Below are 15813 nucleotides of genomic sequence, written 5' to 3'. Positions count from 1 at the left end.
ACCCCAGGGCACAAAATAAATTCTACAGGTGGGGCGCCTGGGTGGCTTCGTCGGCTGAGCATCCGACTTCGGCTCAGGTCATGATCTCATAGTTCGTGAGTTCGGGCCCCGCATCAGGCTCTGTGCTGACAGCTCAGAGCCTGGAGCCCGCTTCAGATTCTGTGTCTCCCTCTCTCTCTGCCACTCCCCCACATGCGCTCTGTCTGTCTCTGCCTCTCAAAAATGAAGAAAACTAATAAAAAAAATTTTTTTTAATAAAAAAATAAGAAGATCTACAGAGGTGAAGCCAGCTCAGGGCTCAGGTGCTATTCCTTTTAATGCTTGAGGACTCATGACTTGGTTAAGGGATCCTATGGGAAAAAATGATGCAACTTCCATGGCCAGTCTTATACCTAAATGGCATAGATGATCACCCAAAAAGTGTGGCTTCAGGGAAACCAACAAGACACTCTTCACAGCCCAGCTATGTCTTTCCAGTGTGGTGTCTGAAAGTCCATCATTAGCTATAGGCACTCCTCTGGGCTGAGAATTTTTGGTCTCTGGTTTCCTCTACTGACAATTCAGAGAGCGGGCCTTGCTCAAGTGGTGCACACACCAGGGGCCTCTGAGCGTCAAAGAGACTTGGAGAAAGAATGTCACACCTTCTGCTTTCCCTGCTGTGATGACAGATGTCTCTTCTCTCTAAGGGCAACCCCCAACCTATGCTTCCCAACCTTTGGTTCTCACCTCCTACAAGTATCCCTTCTCTCTCTCCTGAATCATCAGTTTGCCCTGTGTCAGCACAGACTCGTTCTTTAACCTCGGATCTCTAAAAGCCAAAGATCCAAACAATCCAACACTAAAGCTTCACCTCCTTGACAGCACATCTTCCCCTAGCTCCTGAGCCATTTCTTCCTTTCCCTTCACGGCAAACTCTGCACTGGCCAGAGGCTTGGTCTCCACTTTCTCGCCAGCCTTTCACTACTCAGCCCTCATCAAGGGGGCGCCACACTTGGAGCCTGCACAGTGGACCTCTATGTTCCCAACCCTGGCAGTCACTTCTGTTATTATCGTACCAGTTCGTCCTGCAGCATTTCTGCCCAGCTGCCACCCCTACTTCATGGCAGGCTCTTTTCTCTTGTCTACCATGACTCTCTCCATCATGTGTTTCTTCGTACCTCACTGGCTTGTGGCACATTCTGAAGGCGGGGTGAGCTGCTGGAGCACGTAAGGGATTTGCTGCGTTTTGTTTGCTCCTCCTCTGCCCCCTTACATGTAGAGTGTCCTTTGTCTTCTCTATCTTCACTCTCCTTAGGTAATCTTAACCAATCCGAGAGCCATTGACTCCCAAATCTGTATTTCCACCTCAGGTCTCTCCCCAGAACTCCAGATCTCTCTATCCAAACGCCAACTCAACTCCACAGGGATGACTGATTGATGTCTCAAAGTTAACAGTCCAAAAACAGAAGTGAAGATTTCTCCCTCAACCTGTTTTTCATCCATTCTGCCCTATGGAAATACCAAACACCCAATTGCTCAGGCCAAAAACTTTAGAGACTTCCTTGCTCTCTTTCTTCTCTTCCCCAACAGCCAATCCATCAGCAAATCCTGCCAACTCTGCCTTATCTAGAATCCATCCCTGGTCCAGCTTACCACCTTCCCTCTCCTGGGCCACCTCTGTAATCTCTAATTGACCTCCAGCCTCTATTCTCCACCCCTCCAACCCTAACCTCAGCCCATCTTCCACACAGGAGCCAGAATAATCTTTTCAAACATAAATGGGATCGTGTCACTCCTTTGCCTACAACCCTCCACCGGATTCCCATCCAATTAGACAAAATCCCTGCAACCTACAAAGCTCAAACCGTCTAGTCAGTCCCTGCTAACTCCCTCTCGTTCCACCCTCTGCCCAGAGAAGCTCCAGCCATGTGGAACACAGACCGTGTCTACCTCGTAATGGGAGTAATATTCTCAGAACCTGGCCCAGCAGGTGCGCAGTAATTATTTGTGGATTCGCAAACGATTTCACAAGACAAACATAATTCTAGACTGGTAACAACAGCTCTGTATCTTAGGGTCCTGGCTTAAAAAGCCAGCAACTATAACTACCACTCTTCCTGGTTTGCTGCGAGAACTAATGGGGGAAAAAAATTCTAGCTCTAAAAAATCCACTCAATTGTTCTTTAATGGGTACATGTTCCAGTGTGAGTCCTGCGATGGCAGATAGGGCTCCTCCTCACTTTCTTCTCTGTGTGCAATGACACAAGGCTCTCGAGTTGGCAAGCAAATGCTCCATTTGTGCCTTTTACATCTGCTTCAGTGTGTGATTATCATGGCATGATAAGGGATGTGGGTGAAGGGAACAGGGTGCATGTGGAGAAGGAGATAATTGTTTCCAAGTGAAGCAACAGCATCTGGGTAGAAAGCAGCAGATTTATCCAGGCGGTGGGCTCAGAGAAGCCACACAAAAGAACACAGTCCCTGAAGCAGGAAGTGTGCTATCAGCCGGATCCGCGGGAGGCCTGACCGCCGCCGCCGCGGGCACGGTCTGAAGCGGATTCCAGTTTTCTGCACGTGATGGAAGTACTGCATTTTGCTAGTGTGTTCTTTTTCTCGAGGGCACATTTTGTTCAGTTGACAGTCTCAGGCATGCTTTAGTCAGAGCTTGTGGCAAAGGGAAAGGATCGGGGAAGAGGGTGTCACACTCCCCAGTCAACCTGCAATCACATCCGGTAGTTCAGGAGAATTAATACCTACTCATTTATTCTCATCTCCCTTTCCATCGCCAGCCTTTCTTCTTTTTTCCATCTGTAAATATTTAAGTTTATGCCTCTAAAAAGCGGGGTGGTGGAGGGCTTACAAAACCACAGCAACATTGTTATGTCTGACAGATTCACCACTAATTCCTTAATATCAGATAGCCCCCTTAGTAGTAAATTGCCATGATTATATATATATATATTTAATAATTTAATTTAATATATTTAATTTAATTTAATAATTTAATATATTTAATTTAATATAATTTATAATTTATTTTTTATAAATTTAAAATAAATTTATTTATAATTTATAAATATTAATTTATAATTAATTAATTATATTTATAATTAATTTAATTTAATATTTAATTTAATAATTATATATATATTTTTAATAATTGGTTTGTTTATTTTTTTTTTAATTTTTTTTTTCAACATTTATTTATTTTTTTTGGGACAGAGAGAGACAGAGCATGAACGGGGGAGGGGCAGAGAGAGAGGGAGACACAGAATCGGAAACAGGCTCCAGGCTCCGAGCCATCAGCCCAGAGCCTGACGCGGGGCTCGAACTCATGGACCGCGAGATCGTGACCTGGCTGAAGTCGGAAGCTCAACCGACTGCGCCACCCAGGCGCCCCAATAATTGGTTTGTTTAAATCAGGATCCAAGCAAGGTCCACATACTGCATTTGACTGATATGCCTAAAGTTTTAACCTAAAGTTTCCTCTTCCCTCCTTTCTTCCTCCTTGTTACTTGTTGAAGAATAAGGGACATTTTTCCATAGAGTTCCCCCATTTTGGATTCTTCTGATTGAATTCCTCTAGTATTATTTAACATGTTGCTCCTCCCCTGAATTTCCCATAAATCAAATGTTAGATTTAGAGGCTCAATCTGATTTGGGTTTTGTTTTTTTGGGGGGGTTTGGGGAGAGCGGTTTGGCAGGAATATTTTTCTTTCTTTCTTTCTTTCTTTCTTTCTTTCTTTCTTTCTTTCTTTCTTTACATTTATTTTTGAGAGAGAGAGCACAATCAGGGGTGGGGCAGAGAGAGAGATAGAGGGAGACACAGAATCCGAAGCAGGCTCCAGGCTCTGTGCTGTCAGTGCAGAGCCTGATACGGGGCTCGAACACATGAACCATGAGATCATGACCTGAGCTGAAGTGGGACGCTTAACCAACTGAGCCACCCAGGCACCCATGCAAGAACATTTCATAGGTAGTGTTTCATATTCCCATTGGCGGCCCTTGATGACTAGATGTCCCTCACAATGTTAACCACCACCAGCAATCAGTGCCTAGACCCACTATTCCACGGACGTTTTGCAAGATAGTAAGATTCTAACGCTATCATTCCTTCTACATTTATCACCTGGAATATTTCAACACAGAAACTTTCCCTCATCAACTATCTGGGTTGCCCTGGGCTACACTTGAAAGAGTTCACTGCCTGCCAGGGAAACAAGGCAAACTCAGATGCACCCGCCGTGCTGCATGGTAAGTGTTCACCAAAGCATCAGTGCGGGAGGAAGATGGAGTGAGCAGGGAAAATGAGACAGGAGCTCCTCCTCCCCAGGGTCCTCGCTATTTCTGCAAGGATGATTATGAGCTGGCGGATTGCTGAGCCCTTAAGTTTCTACTTCACAATCGAGCTTACCTGCACACTTCCCCATTTTGGACTGAGCTTTGTCCTGACTCTGGAGTTCAGATGTGAGAACAGGAACCCCACCTTATTCTTCTTGAATCCCTCATAGATCTAGCAAGGCACTGACTGCTGAGTAGGCTTTCTGTCCATGACTGACGACTGCTTGTACATTCAGGGTGCTAAACTATTTATCAATATCATAATCACCCTCCAAAGCACTTCTGAAGTATCTCTCTGGTCACAGGGCTGGATGAAATGATATAGCTCCACCCCTCATTAAGTCTCAAATCACCACAGATTGACATGAAGGAACCTGGCATTTGAATCAGCCCTAAATGCATATACAAGTACACAGACATGTTCAAAAAGTAATATGCTCCTGCCAAATTGATTTCCAGAGTATATTCCCCGTCAGTGTGTGAGAATGCCTACTTCTCCAGCCTCCTGCCAACATTAGACATTGTCATTTCTTGAAATCTTTGCTAATTCTATAGGTGAAAATGGAATCATATGTTCTAATCTAGACATCCAACGAGTAGTGAGAACGAATACCTCTTCATATTGGCCATTTGTGCTTCTCCTTCTGTGGCTAATCACCTACTCACATCGTTTGCTCATCTTTTGACGTCTTTTGATGTCTCTGTGTGCTGCCCGATGGGGGTGGGTGTTAGATGTCACCACTATGCAAGAAATTGGGGATGCTATTTTTTAATCTATTGTAAAAAAATAGAAAGTACACGTAAGCAAAAATGTTTAAAGAAAAATCATTCATGGGGTGCCTGGGTGGCTCAGTCAGTTAAGCGTCCGACTCTTGGTTTCAGCTCAAGTCATGATCTCGATGGTTTCACGGGTTCGGGCCCTGCATTGGGCTCCATGCTGACAGTGTGGAGCCCTGCCTGGGATTCTCTGCCTCCCTCTCTCTCTTCTCCTCCCTCACTGGCACTCTGTCTCTCTCAAAATAAATAAATAAACTTAAAAAAAAAAAAAAAAGGAAAAATCATTCACAATCCTACTTCTCAGGCAGAATTGTTAATAATTTAGTTATTTCCTTCCAGACTTTCTATAAATATATGTGTGTTTTAGACACATGGGATCTCACTATATTCAGCTTTTCTGTAACCTGGTTTCTTCATAGGGCCATTTGCAATTTCTTCAAAGAATGACAACTCAATAATACAAAGATCAAAATAGAGTCCAGTAATAAAAAAATAAGCAAAGTGTATGAGTTAGGTAAATAACCAGGTACCTGAGTTCAGACTGGTTTGCTCTCATCACTCCCAGACTGGAGGTGAGGCTGGAGGGTCAGGAGTTGCTGAGGCAGATTAGAACTCCTACAAACAAGTACCTAAAAAGTGTTTTAACAAGTTTACCTGGGATCTGGAAAGCATTTTAAGATTCTGAGCTAAAAGACGGACAACTGAATTTTATCAATTAAGAAGAAACACCGAGAGACCATTGGCCTTCACCCAGAATTTATAACAAGGCGCTGTTACTTTTATTATCTGTAATACCTTAATATAGTACCTTGGGCTGGGAAATGCATTTACTCCAAGAAACAGGCATTTCTTATATTATGATTCCTGTGATAAATCAGGAAAGGAGATGCGATGTGAAGAGGTATTCACCCCTACTCTTATTTGGAAGTATAAACTAGAATGAACATACAAATCTATCTTTCACTGCCATAGAATTCGCAATGATTCAAAGAAATGATAATGCCCCAGTGAGGATTCTCACACAGAGATGGAGGTCGTGTGCTTTGGGACCAGCCTTCCCGGAGGAGATTGGGTAATAATAAGGTCTGGAGGATGAGTGTGCTCTTTGATGCAGCAATATCATTGCTGGGCTTTATCCTGAGAAAACCACCATCAGTTTGAGTGATAAAGTACGTATAAAATAACATAAGGGATTGGGCAAGGATACAATGACAGATTCATACCACAGAATACTACAGGGCAATGAAAATCATATTTCAGGGGCACCTGGCTGGCTCAGTCAGTCAAGCGTCCAACTCTTGATTTCCGCTCAGGTCATGATCTCATGGTCATGGGGTTGAACTCTGCATCAGGCTCTGCACTGAGCACGCAGCCTTCTTGGGATTCTTTCTCTCCCTCTCTCTGCCCCTACCCTGCTCATGCTGTCTCGAAATAAACATTTAAAAAAAATATTTCAGCTGAGTATTGGCTGCTGTAGGAGAATGTGCACCATGCATTACCACGGGAAGAAGGCGGGGTGCGGACAACAGCACACGACACGACCCGGTTTTTGTCTGTGCGTATGTGCACACGGATGACTGGAAGCGGATTCACAAAACATTGGCGATAACGTTTTTTTTCCTCCTCTCTGTGCTTTAGTAAGGTTTTGTGTTTCTTTGTGTTTTCTAAGGGTTTTTGTTTTACACCAAACAAGGTTTACTTGTGTACATTAGGGGGAGGAGGGCTGATGTCATTACAAAGCATTTCTAAGAAGTATGGACTGATATGGGGCATCCACAAATAGATTTTGATTTATTTTTTTTTAATTATTTATTTTTGGGACAGAGAGAGACAGAGCATGAACGGGGGAGGGGCAGAGAGAGAGGGAGACACAGAATCGGAAACAGGCTCCAGGCTCCGAGCCATCAGCCCAGAGCCTGACGCGGGGCTCGAACTCACGGACCGCGAGATCGTGACCTGGCTGAAGTCGGACGCTTAACCGACTGCGCCACCCAGGCGCCCCGAGATTTAATTTTAAAAACATTTTATCTCCCTTATAAAATTTCATTTTCAAATGTACCAAAGATACTCTCATAAAGTAAAAATGAACTTAGAAACAAACAAACAGAATGTTTCTTTTATTTTTTTAGGTGTTTTATTTATTTTTGAGAGAGCACAAGCAGGGGAGTGGCAGAGAGAAAGGGAGACAGAGGAGCCGAAACAGGCTCTGCGCTGACAGCAGCAAGCCCAGCGTTGGGCTTGAACTCACGAACTGCAAGATCGCGACACGAGTTGAAGTCAGATGCTCAACCAACTGAGCCACCCAGGCGCCCCCTAAACAGACTGTCTCTTCACTAGTCTGCTAGAACACTGGTTAAACGTTCTAATACGTTACTCTAAATAGTCACATAGAAGCCAAGGAAGTAACTAAATAACAAAGCAAACTAGTAAATATAGGAAAATGAGCTTTTCAAGAGCTTTCTGAAATTTCTTTTAATAGTCCACTGTTGAACTTTTAACAAAATAATTTGAACAATTTAAAAAGCGTAATAATAATAAATATTAGTCCTATATAAAGTGGTTAAGTTGAAGTAGTTTACTTCAAATGCAGGGACTTAATTACAGAACTGGAATGTACCAGGTTATTTAGGGAATGTTGTTTGAGAGGACAATGTTCTCGTGACTAAGTCCAGTGTATCCTGGATCCTCATGTTCTTTCTTTCTACCAGGGAAGAATGTATCCCAGACATTCTTTTGTTTTCTTCTGGTTCAAGGGGGAGGAGGGTATGGGGGTTGAACTGACATCGAGGCTCCCCCAAGATGCCAACTCTGTGAAAAGAATTATTGGTATAGCTGAAGCAGTGTGGCCAAAGAATGAGGTGTATAGCTGTGGTTGTGTGCTTGTGTGTAAGCTACACACATACGTACACACATGCACATATTACACACACACATAGAAGTTTTCCGTTTCCATGAACTACCACTGTGATTTTAAATAGGGGTCCAAAAGCAGCCCACAGTAAGATTTTGTAATGGTTCTCCTCACACTTACCAGAGATATGTCTTCTAATGGAAAACCCTCAGCTTATGGAGTTTGCTACTCCCTCCTCCAAATGAGAACCATCTGAAGGCTAGCATAACTTTCTAGCAATGTTTTCTAGTCTAGATGGGTGTACCAAGAGCTGCCTGGGAAAGGAAGCAGGTACAGAGGGGAGGGGGTGAGTAGGAAGGTGGTGCTTTCATCTTCGTTCAACTTTCTGGCCTTGGCACGGCGTCTAAACTCCTGCCCCTCCCAGCCCAACCTAGCACACAACCCAGGGCTCTCTCCTTTCTCTCTCCTTGGACCACTTACTTTGGCATGAACACAGAGTCCAGACTTTCCATGTGCTCTTGCATCGGGGCCGGGAGTTTGACGACTCCTTGATGATACTTTTTCTCAAAGATATTCTGAGCTTTTTCTCTGAGAGATGGCAGCAGAGTAGACATGACTGGAGAGCGCATGTTAATGGCTTTTTTAATTGCTGGGCGTTTCGCCATCATTCTCCTGGGTGGGAAGAGGTAACATTTAGGTTACATCATCCAGTTTTCTAGAAATGTTCTCGAGCTTTGGAAAGTCAAAATGTCATACCTGAATTGTACAAAAGTCATGCGTTTCTTTTCCCCTCCTGATTCCTCCTCCTCACGCTTCCTCCGAGGAATGTTGAACATATTGGTACGAAAGAGCCTTCCTATTTCTTCCTCAATCTCTGTGAAGTGTTGACGTCGGAACACAATCCAAGCTACATATGTACAGAAAGTGTAAAAGGACTACAACAGAAAACAGACGAGAATCACAGTGCACAGCTATGGTGGTAGGAACTCTTACCTGTCTATAGAACATTGCTAAGCAGACACGAACCCAGATAACCCAATTTCTGCACATTCCTGAAAAGTGGTGGCAAATTACACATGTACTCACCTTTGCAGGAGGAAAATTTAAGAGATGGCATACAGCTTGTTAGCATCCTTTGAAGAAAAGATATTCACTAAAAATAAGTGCCTGACACATGGCTATTGGTTCTTGGTCTACTTCATGTTTCATATAAAAGAGAAAAGCCCCAAAAGGTAACTGACTCACCTCAAAGAATTTCCAGTCTTTCTGTGTATCTGATCTTTTCTCCCTGCAATGCAAAAAATCACAACTATACGTGGAGAGGTAAGTTCAATCTTTCAGTGATCTGGGCAAGCCCCTATCTTCAAAAGGATCAATACCCATGGCCCCAAGGCTATTTAGCCGCATAAATGCTATCAGAAGGCATTGATGAATCCCAGTTATCTTTTTCTTCAACTTCTTAGGTTATCCAGATCAACACCCAATGCAAATTCAGGATAAACAAGACAGCAGGAAATGAACGTTTTTTTTTTGGTGATGTGAGCGTCGGGGAGTAAGGAGAGAGGGAAGGTGGTAACGAGGTAACATGGGGTGTTACTAGGTAGGGAAATAAAGAACTAGAGGGTAAATCTAAAATGGAGAAAAAGACAAAGAATCAAATCTTAAACAAAAAGAAAATGATAAAAAATATTTTCAAAAATGTCTAGTCGACTGGGACAGCAGTGTGCTCTTCCTTCTAGATGCAGTATGCACGCTGAGCCTTGTCTCCTAAAGGCAGGCATCTGCTCAGGAGTCCTTGTAACACAAATTCAATGTTAAGGATACTGTACTGACATGGGCACGCTTACTGAGCTTGGCCCCCTCCCTAAGATGGGCCATTCTAGTTCTGATTCCCAGCCTGAGGAGAGCAGGCATGGCCGGCGGAGGACTGGTGAACTGATGGAGAAGGGCCGTGCACCTTCAATCACTTGATCCCTCAAGGGGGCCGACGCTAGACCCAGGCACTCCAAGGCAGATTCTGGTCTCGCTTCTGCTTCTTGCTTTCAGAGCCAGAGACTCCAAGGATTGGCCCTTGTTATCAGACTTTCAAAAACCGTCCTGAACTCTGGTGGTCTGGGGCAGAAGACCCAAACCCCTCAGGACCTCCAGCCTTCTCACAGGGACTACATGATCCGTGTGAGCCTACGTTAGCCCTCTATTTGAAGGAAACACTGAAGAAGTGGTTCAGCTTTTACCGGGGTGGACCCCTCCCCTCCTGCAACATCTTCATTCACACACTGGTTTCCTCACGTGCAAGTCTTCAACAAGGAGCTAAGGCAATAAACACAGTGAGCGTGTATGAAGTACGGACTATGTGGCAAGCATTATGCTAAACCATTTAAATGATCATATTTAGTCCTCATAAGATCCCTATGGTGTAGTCAGCATTATCATTCTCACTTTACAGCTGAGGAGACTGAAGTCCAAAGACATATTTAATTAGGGACAGAGTCTGTACTAGAACTTGGGCCTGTCACAGCTCCACAACTGTCCCTGTAACCAGAATGCTAGAGAAAAAAAGCTTTTCCTTTAGAATATTTTGCAGAATAAAAACGTTAAACTACAGAGCCCAGCACAAGCTTTCGGGACAAGCCTCAGGGTCCTTCTGTGCCACCTGAGGCCCCCATCGGACAGGAGTGCTCATGTGGCATTTCCCCCCTTCCACGGCCTCTGCCAGCTGAAACCAGACACCCTGCAGACAAACCAACCAAACTCAGTTTCTGGAATACCAAGTCAGCTTGCCTTCTGGGAGAAGACTGAGAGCAGCACTTGCGTTTGTACAACTCAAACCAGCACCATCTTAGTGAGATTTTGAAATGACACCGAGATTGCACAGGAAACACACTTTCTCTTCTTCTCTTTTTAAACGTTAGAAGAGAAGGTACCATGAACCTCTTCTCCTTCCCCTCAAGTTGCCATAAAACTGGGACTTCTTCTCCCTTAAAGCCTAAAGCAAACTAATGTAGCCTACACTGTGGAAATCAAGTACAAAATGTAACGGGCTTCTTCTTAGCATTCTGATTTAGCTCCGCATATAAACCTGAAATGAGTCCAGGAAATGGAGGCAGAAAATGAGCACATTTGGGAACCTCCTAGTTTGATCTGCAAATTCATCTCTTAGTGCATTTTGAGTCGTTTTTCTTTTCAATTTTATTTCATAATTTTTATGTTAGGTACATAATAATTATAAATTGATTATAAATTTCAAATTTTACTGAGTATAAATAACAAATTTAAACACTTCAAATCCTCAAATTGAAATAGGGTCTAAAAAAATTTTTTTTAATGTTTATTTTTGAGAGAGAGAGAGAGAGAGAGAGAGAGAGAGAGAGAGAGAAAGAGAATCTTAAGCAGGCTCCACACTCAACATGAAGCCCAATACGGGGCTCAATCCCACGACCCTGGATCATGACCTGAGCCGAAATCAAGAGTCAGACACTCGGGGCGCCTGGGTGGCTCAGTTGGTTGGGCGTCCGACTTCGGCCCAGGTCGTGATCTCACGTCCGTGAGTTCGAGCCCCGCGTCGTGCTCTGTGTTGACAGCTCAGAGCCTGGAGCCTGTTTCAGATTCTGTGTCTCCCTCTCTCTCTGACCCTCCCGCATTCATGCTCTGTCTCTCTCTGTCTCAAAAATAAATAAACGTTAAGAGAAAAAAAAAATTAAAAAAAAAAAAGAGACACTCAACTGACTGAGCCACCCAGGTGCGCCCACAAATGTAATTTTAAAATTTCTGGTAGCCACAGTAAAAAGAAACATGTGTAATTAATTTTAACAATACATTTATTGTATCCAAACCCTCAAATATTATTTTAATATGTAATCAATATTTTAGAATGAGGTATTTCATCCATTTTTAGACTTTTCTGTACAGTGTATGTTTTACATTTATGGCACCTTTAAATATGGACCAGCTACATTCCAAGGGCTCAACAGCCCTTGCTAGTTGAGCTACCAACTAGCTAGCTAGTTGACTAGTTGCTACCAAGCTAGTCAGCAAAAATGCTGCACATTTCACCGGCAAGGGCAGGCTCCAAAGGAAAGAGGGGAAAGCCAGCTTGGCGATAAATCCACAGATTTTCAGTGGCCTATTATCATGCTTTCTTATCCTTCTTGCTACATTAGACTCTTAGCACTAAGCCAAAATGAAGGAAATACATCATATTTTTAGTCATTCCTGGAAAAAAAAGCCTAGGGCCAAACCTAAAGGGTTCCAGTTCCAAGGGAAGAAAAGTTATGATTCCCACTTATGTCATGTTATGTTCCCATTCCCCGTGCTGCTTTGGGTGAAACTGGGTTTAAATGAGGGTCAAGGGTTAGTCTGCACAAAGGAAGAGAAATATAAAAGGAATGTATTTGGGGGGAGGGGAAAGAGGCCTTACTGCATGTGACTGGGGGGAGGGGTGGGAATAGGGAATGGGGCTTAAGGATGATTTATAGACTGAGCCTTAATGAACCCCTTTCTCCTTATGCTCATCTGCACACCAGCCTCTCTGGTCAGCCATGAGGTGCCAGCTGCAAAGGAGGGAGGTGGAAATCCTAGGGTACAGATGGGGGTGGAGCCCAAATTGGCCATAACCAAAGAATACGTCTAATTCTATGGCGGGAGCCACATAGAGAGAGGTTTTCTTATCTATCCTGGAAAACAGAGATCTTTTACTGAATATGTTCATCAAAATCGTGCCAAAGCCTGCTCGATATCAGGATTTTACAGATGTATTTAGAGTAGAAAGGCATGTCCTCCTACTTCTCAAGAAACATGAAAGCACAAAATTAACAGCCCCCAAATTGCTGGTTCCTCTGAAGTCTTTAATTTAACTCGAGACAAATAGTGTAAGATGTCCTAGTCCAGTATTAAGTGTGCATATATTAGACAAAAAAAGTCAGAAAATACACATGAGGATGTTCTCATGAGAATATGAACCTATTCACATTGGAAGTGAAATAAAGATATGTTAAAATCAGGTAATCACTCTTAACTGGCAAAAACTGTCCTCATCTTCTACATAAAAACAGCCAAAGGGGCGCCTGGGTGGCTCAGTCAGTTAAGCCCGTCTTTGGCTCAGGTCACGATGTCCAGTTTGTGAATTCAAGCCCTGCATCAGGCTCTGCGCTAAGAGCTCAGAGCCTGGAGCCTGCTTCCGATTCTGTGTCTCCTCCTCTCTCGGCCCCTCCCCTGCTCATGCTCTGTCTCTCTGTTTCTCAATAATAAATAAACATTAAAAAAATAAAAAATAAAAAAATAGCCAAAGAACAATAAAAACTCCACTGGAGGATATAATCAACACCCATGGCCAATTAACAACTTTTACTGGCAAAAACATGCTATAATCTGTTTTCCTCAATATCCTTTGTTTGCCTCTTTGACCTGCATGGAATCTGTTATGTGAATGGTGGGTGGTAAGCTCTAAATGGATTCTTCTCCAAACTGCTATCTGGCAGGCAGGAGAAAAGCAGGTGATGTTGCAAAAAGACCAGCACCTCCTGGTGATTAACTCGTAGTAAACTAAGGCAATCACTATCTTTCAAACAGAATGAGTTCTTTTAAAGTTTGTATAAAAATTAGATTGTAATAAAAATGTACCATTCCATTATCCAAGGGACACAGGAGTACTGATGCATAGGGGCACTTGTACCCCAATGTTCATAGCAGCACTCTCAACAATAGCCAAATTATGGAAAGAGCCTAAATGTCCATCAACTGATGAATGGATAAAGAAATTGTGGTTTATATACACTATGGAATACTACGTGGCAATGAGAAAAAATGAAATATGGCCTTTTGTAGCAACTTGGATGGAACTGGAGAGTGTGATGCTAAGTGAAATAAGCCATACAGAGAAAGACAGATACCATATGTTTTCACTCTTATGTGGATCCTAAGAAACTAAACAGGAACCCATGGGGGAGGGGAAGAAAAAAAATAAAAAAGAGGTTAGAGTGGGAGAGAGCCAAAGCATAAGAGACTGTTGAGAACTGAGAGCAAACTGAGGGTTGATGGGGGGTGGGAGGGAGGAGAGGGTGGGTGATGGGTATTGAGGAGGGCACCTTTTGGGATGAGCACTGGGTGTTGTATGGAAACCAATTTGACAATAAATTTCATATATAAATAAAAAAAAAATGTACCATTCCAAGTATAATAACTTGGGATGCCTGGATGGTTCAGTCAGTTAACCATCTGACTTCGGCTCAGGTCATGATCTCGCAGTTTGTGATTTTGAGCCCCACACTGGGCTCTGTGCTGACAGCTCAGAACCTGGATCCTGCTTCAGATTCCGTGTCTCCACCTCTCTCTGCCCCTCCCCTGCTCGCTCTCTCTCTCTCAAAATTAAACATTAAAAAAAAGAGAGAATTTATCTTAAAAAAAATAACTGAAGTGTAGGTTCTATATCCACAGAACTAAAAGATATGATAAAATCTCTAATTATGATATAATTATTTATAGTTTGGGTTTTTTAATCTCAAAATTAGTCTGTACTGCATGCACATGTGCTTTTAAAGAGTAAACATTAAATATTGGCAATTCAATTATTTTTTTAGAGTAGGTGTTTTTTTAACTTTGTTGTGGACTGAAGGTTTGTGTCTCCCAGCCCCACCCCCAAATTCATATGTTGAAGCCTTAACAACCCCCATTGTGATAGCATTTAGAGGTAGGGTCTTAGTAATTAGGTTCAGATGACATCATGAGGGTAGAATCCCCATGATGGGATTAGTGTCAAGAAAAAAGGAGGCACCTGGTGACTCAGTTGGTTAAGTGTCTGACTTCACCTCAGGCCTTGTGAGATCAAGCCCTATATGGGGTTCTCTGGGCTCTCTGCTATCAGCATAGGGCCCATTTCTGGTTTCCAATCCTATCTCCCTCTCTCTGCCCCTCCCCTGCTCTCTCTCTCAAAAGTAAATAAACATTTAAAAAAGGAAAGAAGGAGAGACCAGGGCTTTCTCTTTCCACCAACAAGGGCCCAGTGAGAAGGCAGCTGTCTGCAAGCCAAGAAGGGGGCCCTCACCAGAACTCGACAAGGCTGGCCTCCTGATCTCAGACTTCCAAGCTTCAGAACTATGAGAAAATAAAATTTCTGATGTTTAAGGCATTCAGTCTGTGGTAATTTGTTATGGCAGCCGAGCTGACTAATACAAACCACAAATTCTAGTTTTCTCAATTTGAAGTGACAATTTGCAGACAGAAGAAATTAGAGTAATGATGAGAAAAAGAAATTTTACAAGTGATTGAAAAGGTAATTGGAAAGCTGATGATGAACTTATATGACTTTTGAATAGCATCAGAAACAAGGGCATCTGGGTATCTCAGTTGGTCACGTGTCTGACTTCAGCTCAGGTTTGTGTGTTCAAGCCCCACATCAGGCTCCCTGCTGTCAGCACAGAGCCCGCTTCAGATCCTCTGTCCCCCTCTCTCTCTGCCCCTTCCCTGCTCTCTCTGTCTCTCTCTCAAAAATAAACATTTAAAACATTTGTTAAAAAAAAATATCACAAAAACAGACAATCAGATCAATGGAACAATATAGAGAACCCAGAAATGGATCCACAAACGTATGGCCAACTAGTCTTTGACAAAGCAGGAAAGAATATCCAATGGAATAAAGACAGTTTCTTCAGCAAATGGTGCTGGGAAAACTGGACAGCGACATGCAGAAGAATGAACCTGGACCACTTTCTTACACCACACACAAAAATAAACTCAAAATGGATGAAAGACCTAAATGTAAGACAGGAAGCCATCAAAATCCTAGAGGAGAAAGCAGGCAAAAACCTCTTTGACCTTGGCCACAGCAACTTCTTACTCAACACGTCTCCAGAGGCAAGGGAAACAAAAGC

At 43.1% G+C, this 15813-nt stretch overlaps 1 protein-coding gene and 1 long non-coding RNA gene across 3 annotated transcripts in view; both read right to left on the bottom strand.

The window, feature by feature from the left end:
- Positions 1-2146: 2146 nt before the first annotated feature.
- On the bottom strand, positions 2147-6382 carry LOC121031900 (uncharacterized). The gene is made up of 2 exons (XR_005790956.1): positions 5628-6382; positions 2147-2696 (listed from the first exon to the last, which is right to left on the bottom strand). It is a non-coding gene; the product is annotated as an uncharacterized LOC121031900 (long non-coding RNA).
- A 1267-nt stretch (positions 6383-7649) lies between these two features.
- The window catches only part of PPP1R36 (protein phosphatase 1 regulatory subunit 36), a 31814-nt gene continuing 23650 nt past the window's right edge, over positions 7650-15813 (bottom strand). For both annotated transcript variants that reach the window (XM_040477385.1, XM_040477386.1), the window contains 4 exons: positions 9194-9236; positions 8705-8883; positions 8429-8620; positions 7650-7905 (listed from right to left, as the gene is read on the bottom strand). In XM_040477385.1, the coding sequence (XP_040333319.1) occupies positions 7719-7905; positions 8429-8620; positions 8705-8883; positions 9194-9236 (601 nt within the window). In that variant the 3' untranslated portion in view covers positions 7650-7718. The remainder of the gene's footprint in view (positions 7906-8428; positions 8621-8704; positions 8884-9193; positions 9237-15813) is intronic.

Source organism: Herpailurus yagouaroundi, unplaced genomic scaffold, assembly GCF_014898765.1.
Source record: "Herpailurus yagouaroundi ecotype Mexico unplaced genomic scaffold, PumYag 141, whole genome shotgun sequence".
NCBI lineage: Eukaryota > Metazoa > Chordata > Mammalia > Carnivora > Felidae > Herpailurus > Herpailurus yagouaroundi.
The sequence above is the reverse complement of the archived record's forward strand: the minus strand, read 5'-3'. Positions and strand labels throughout refer to the sequence as shown.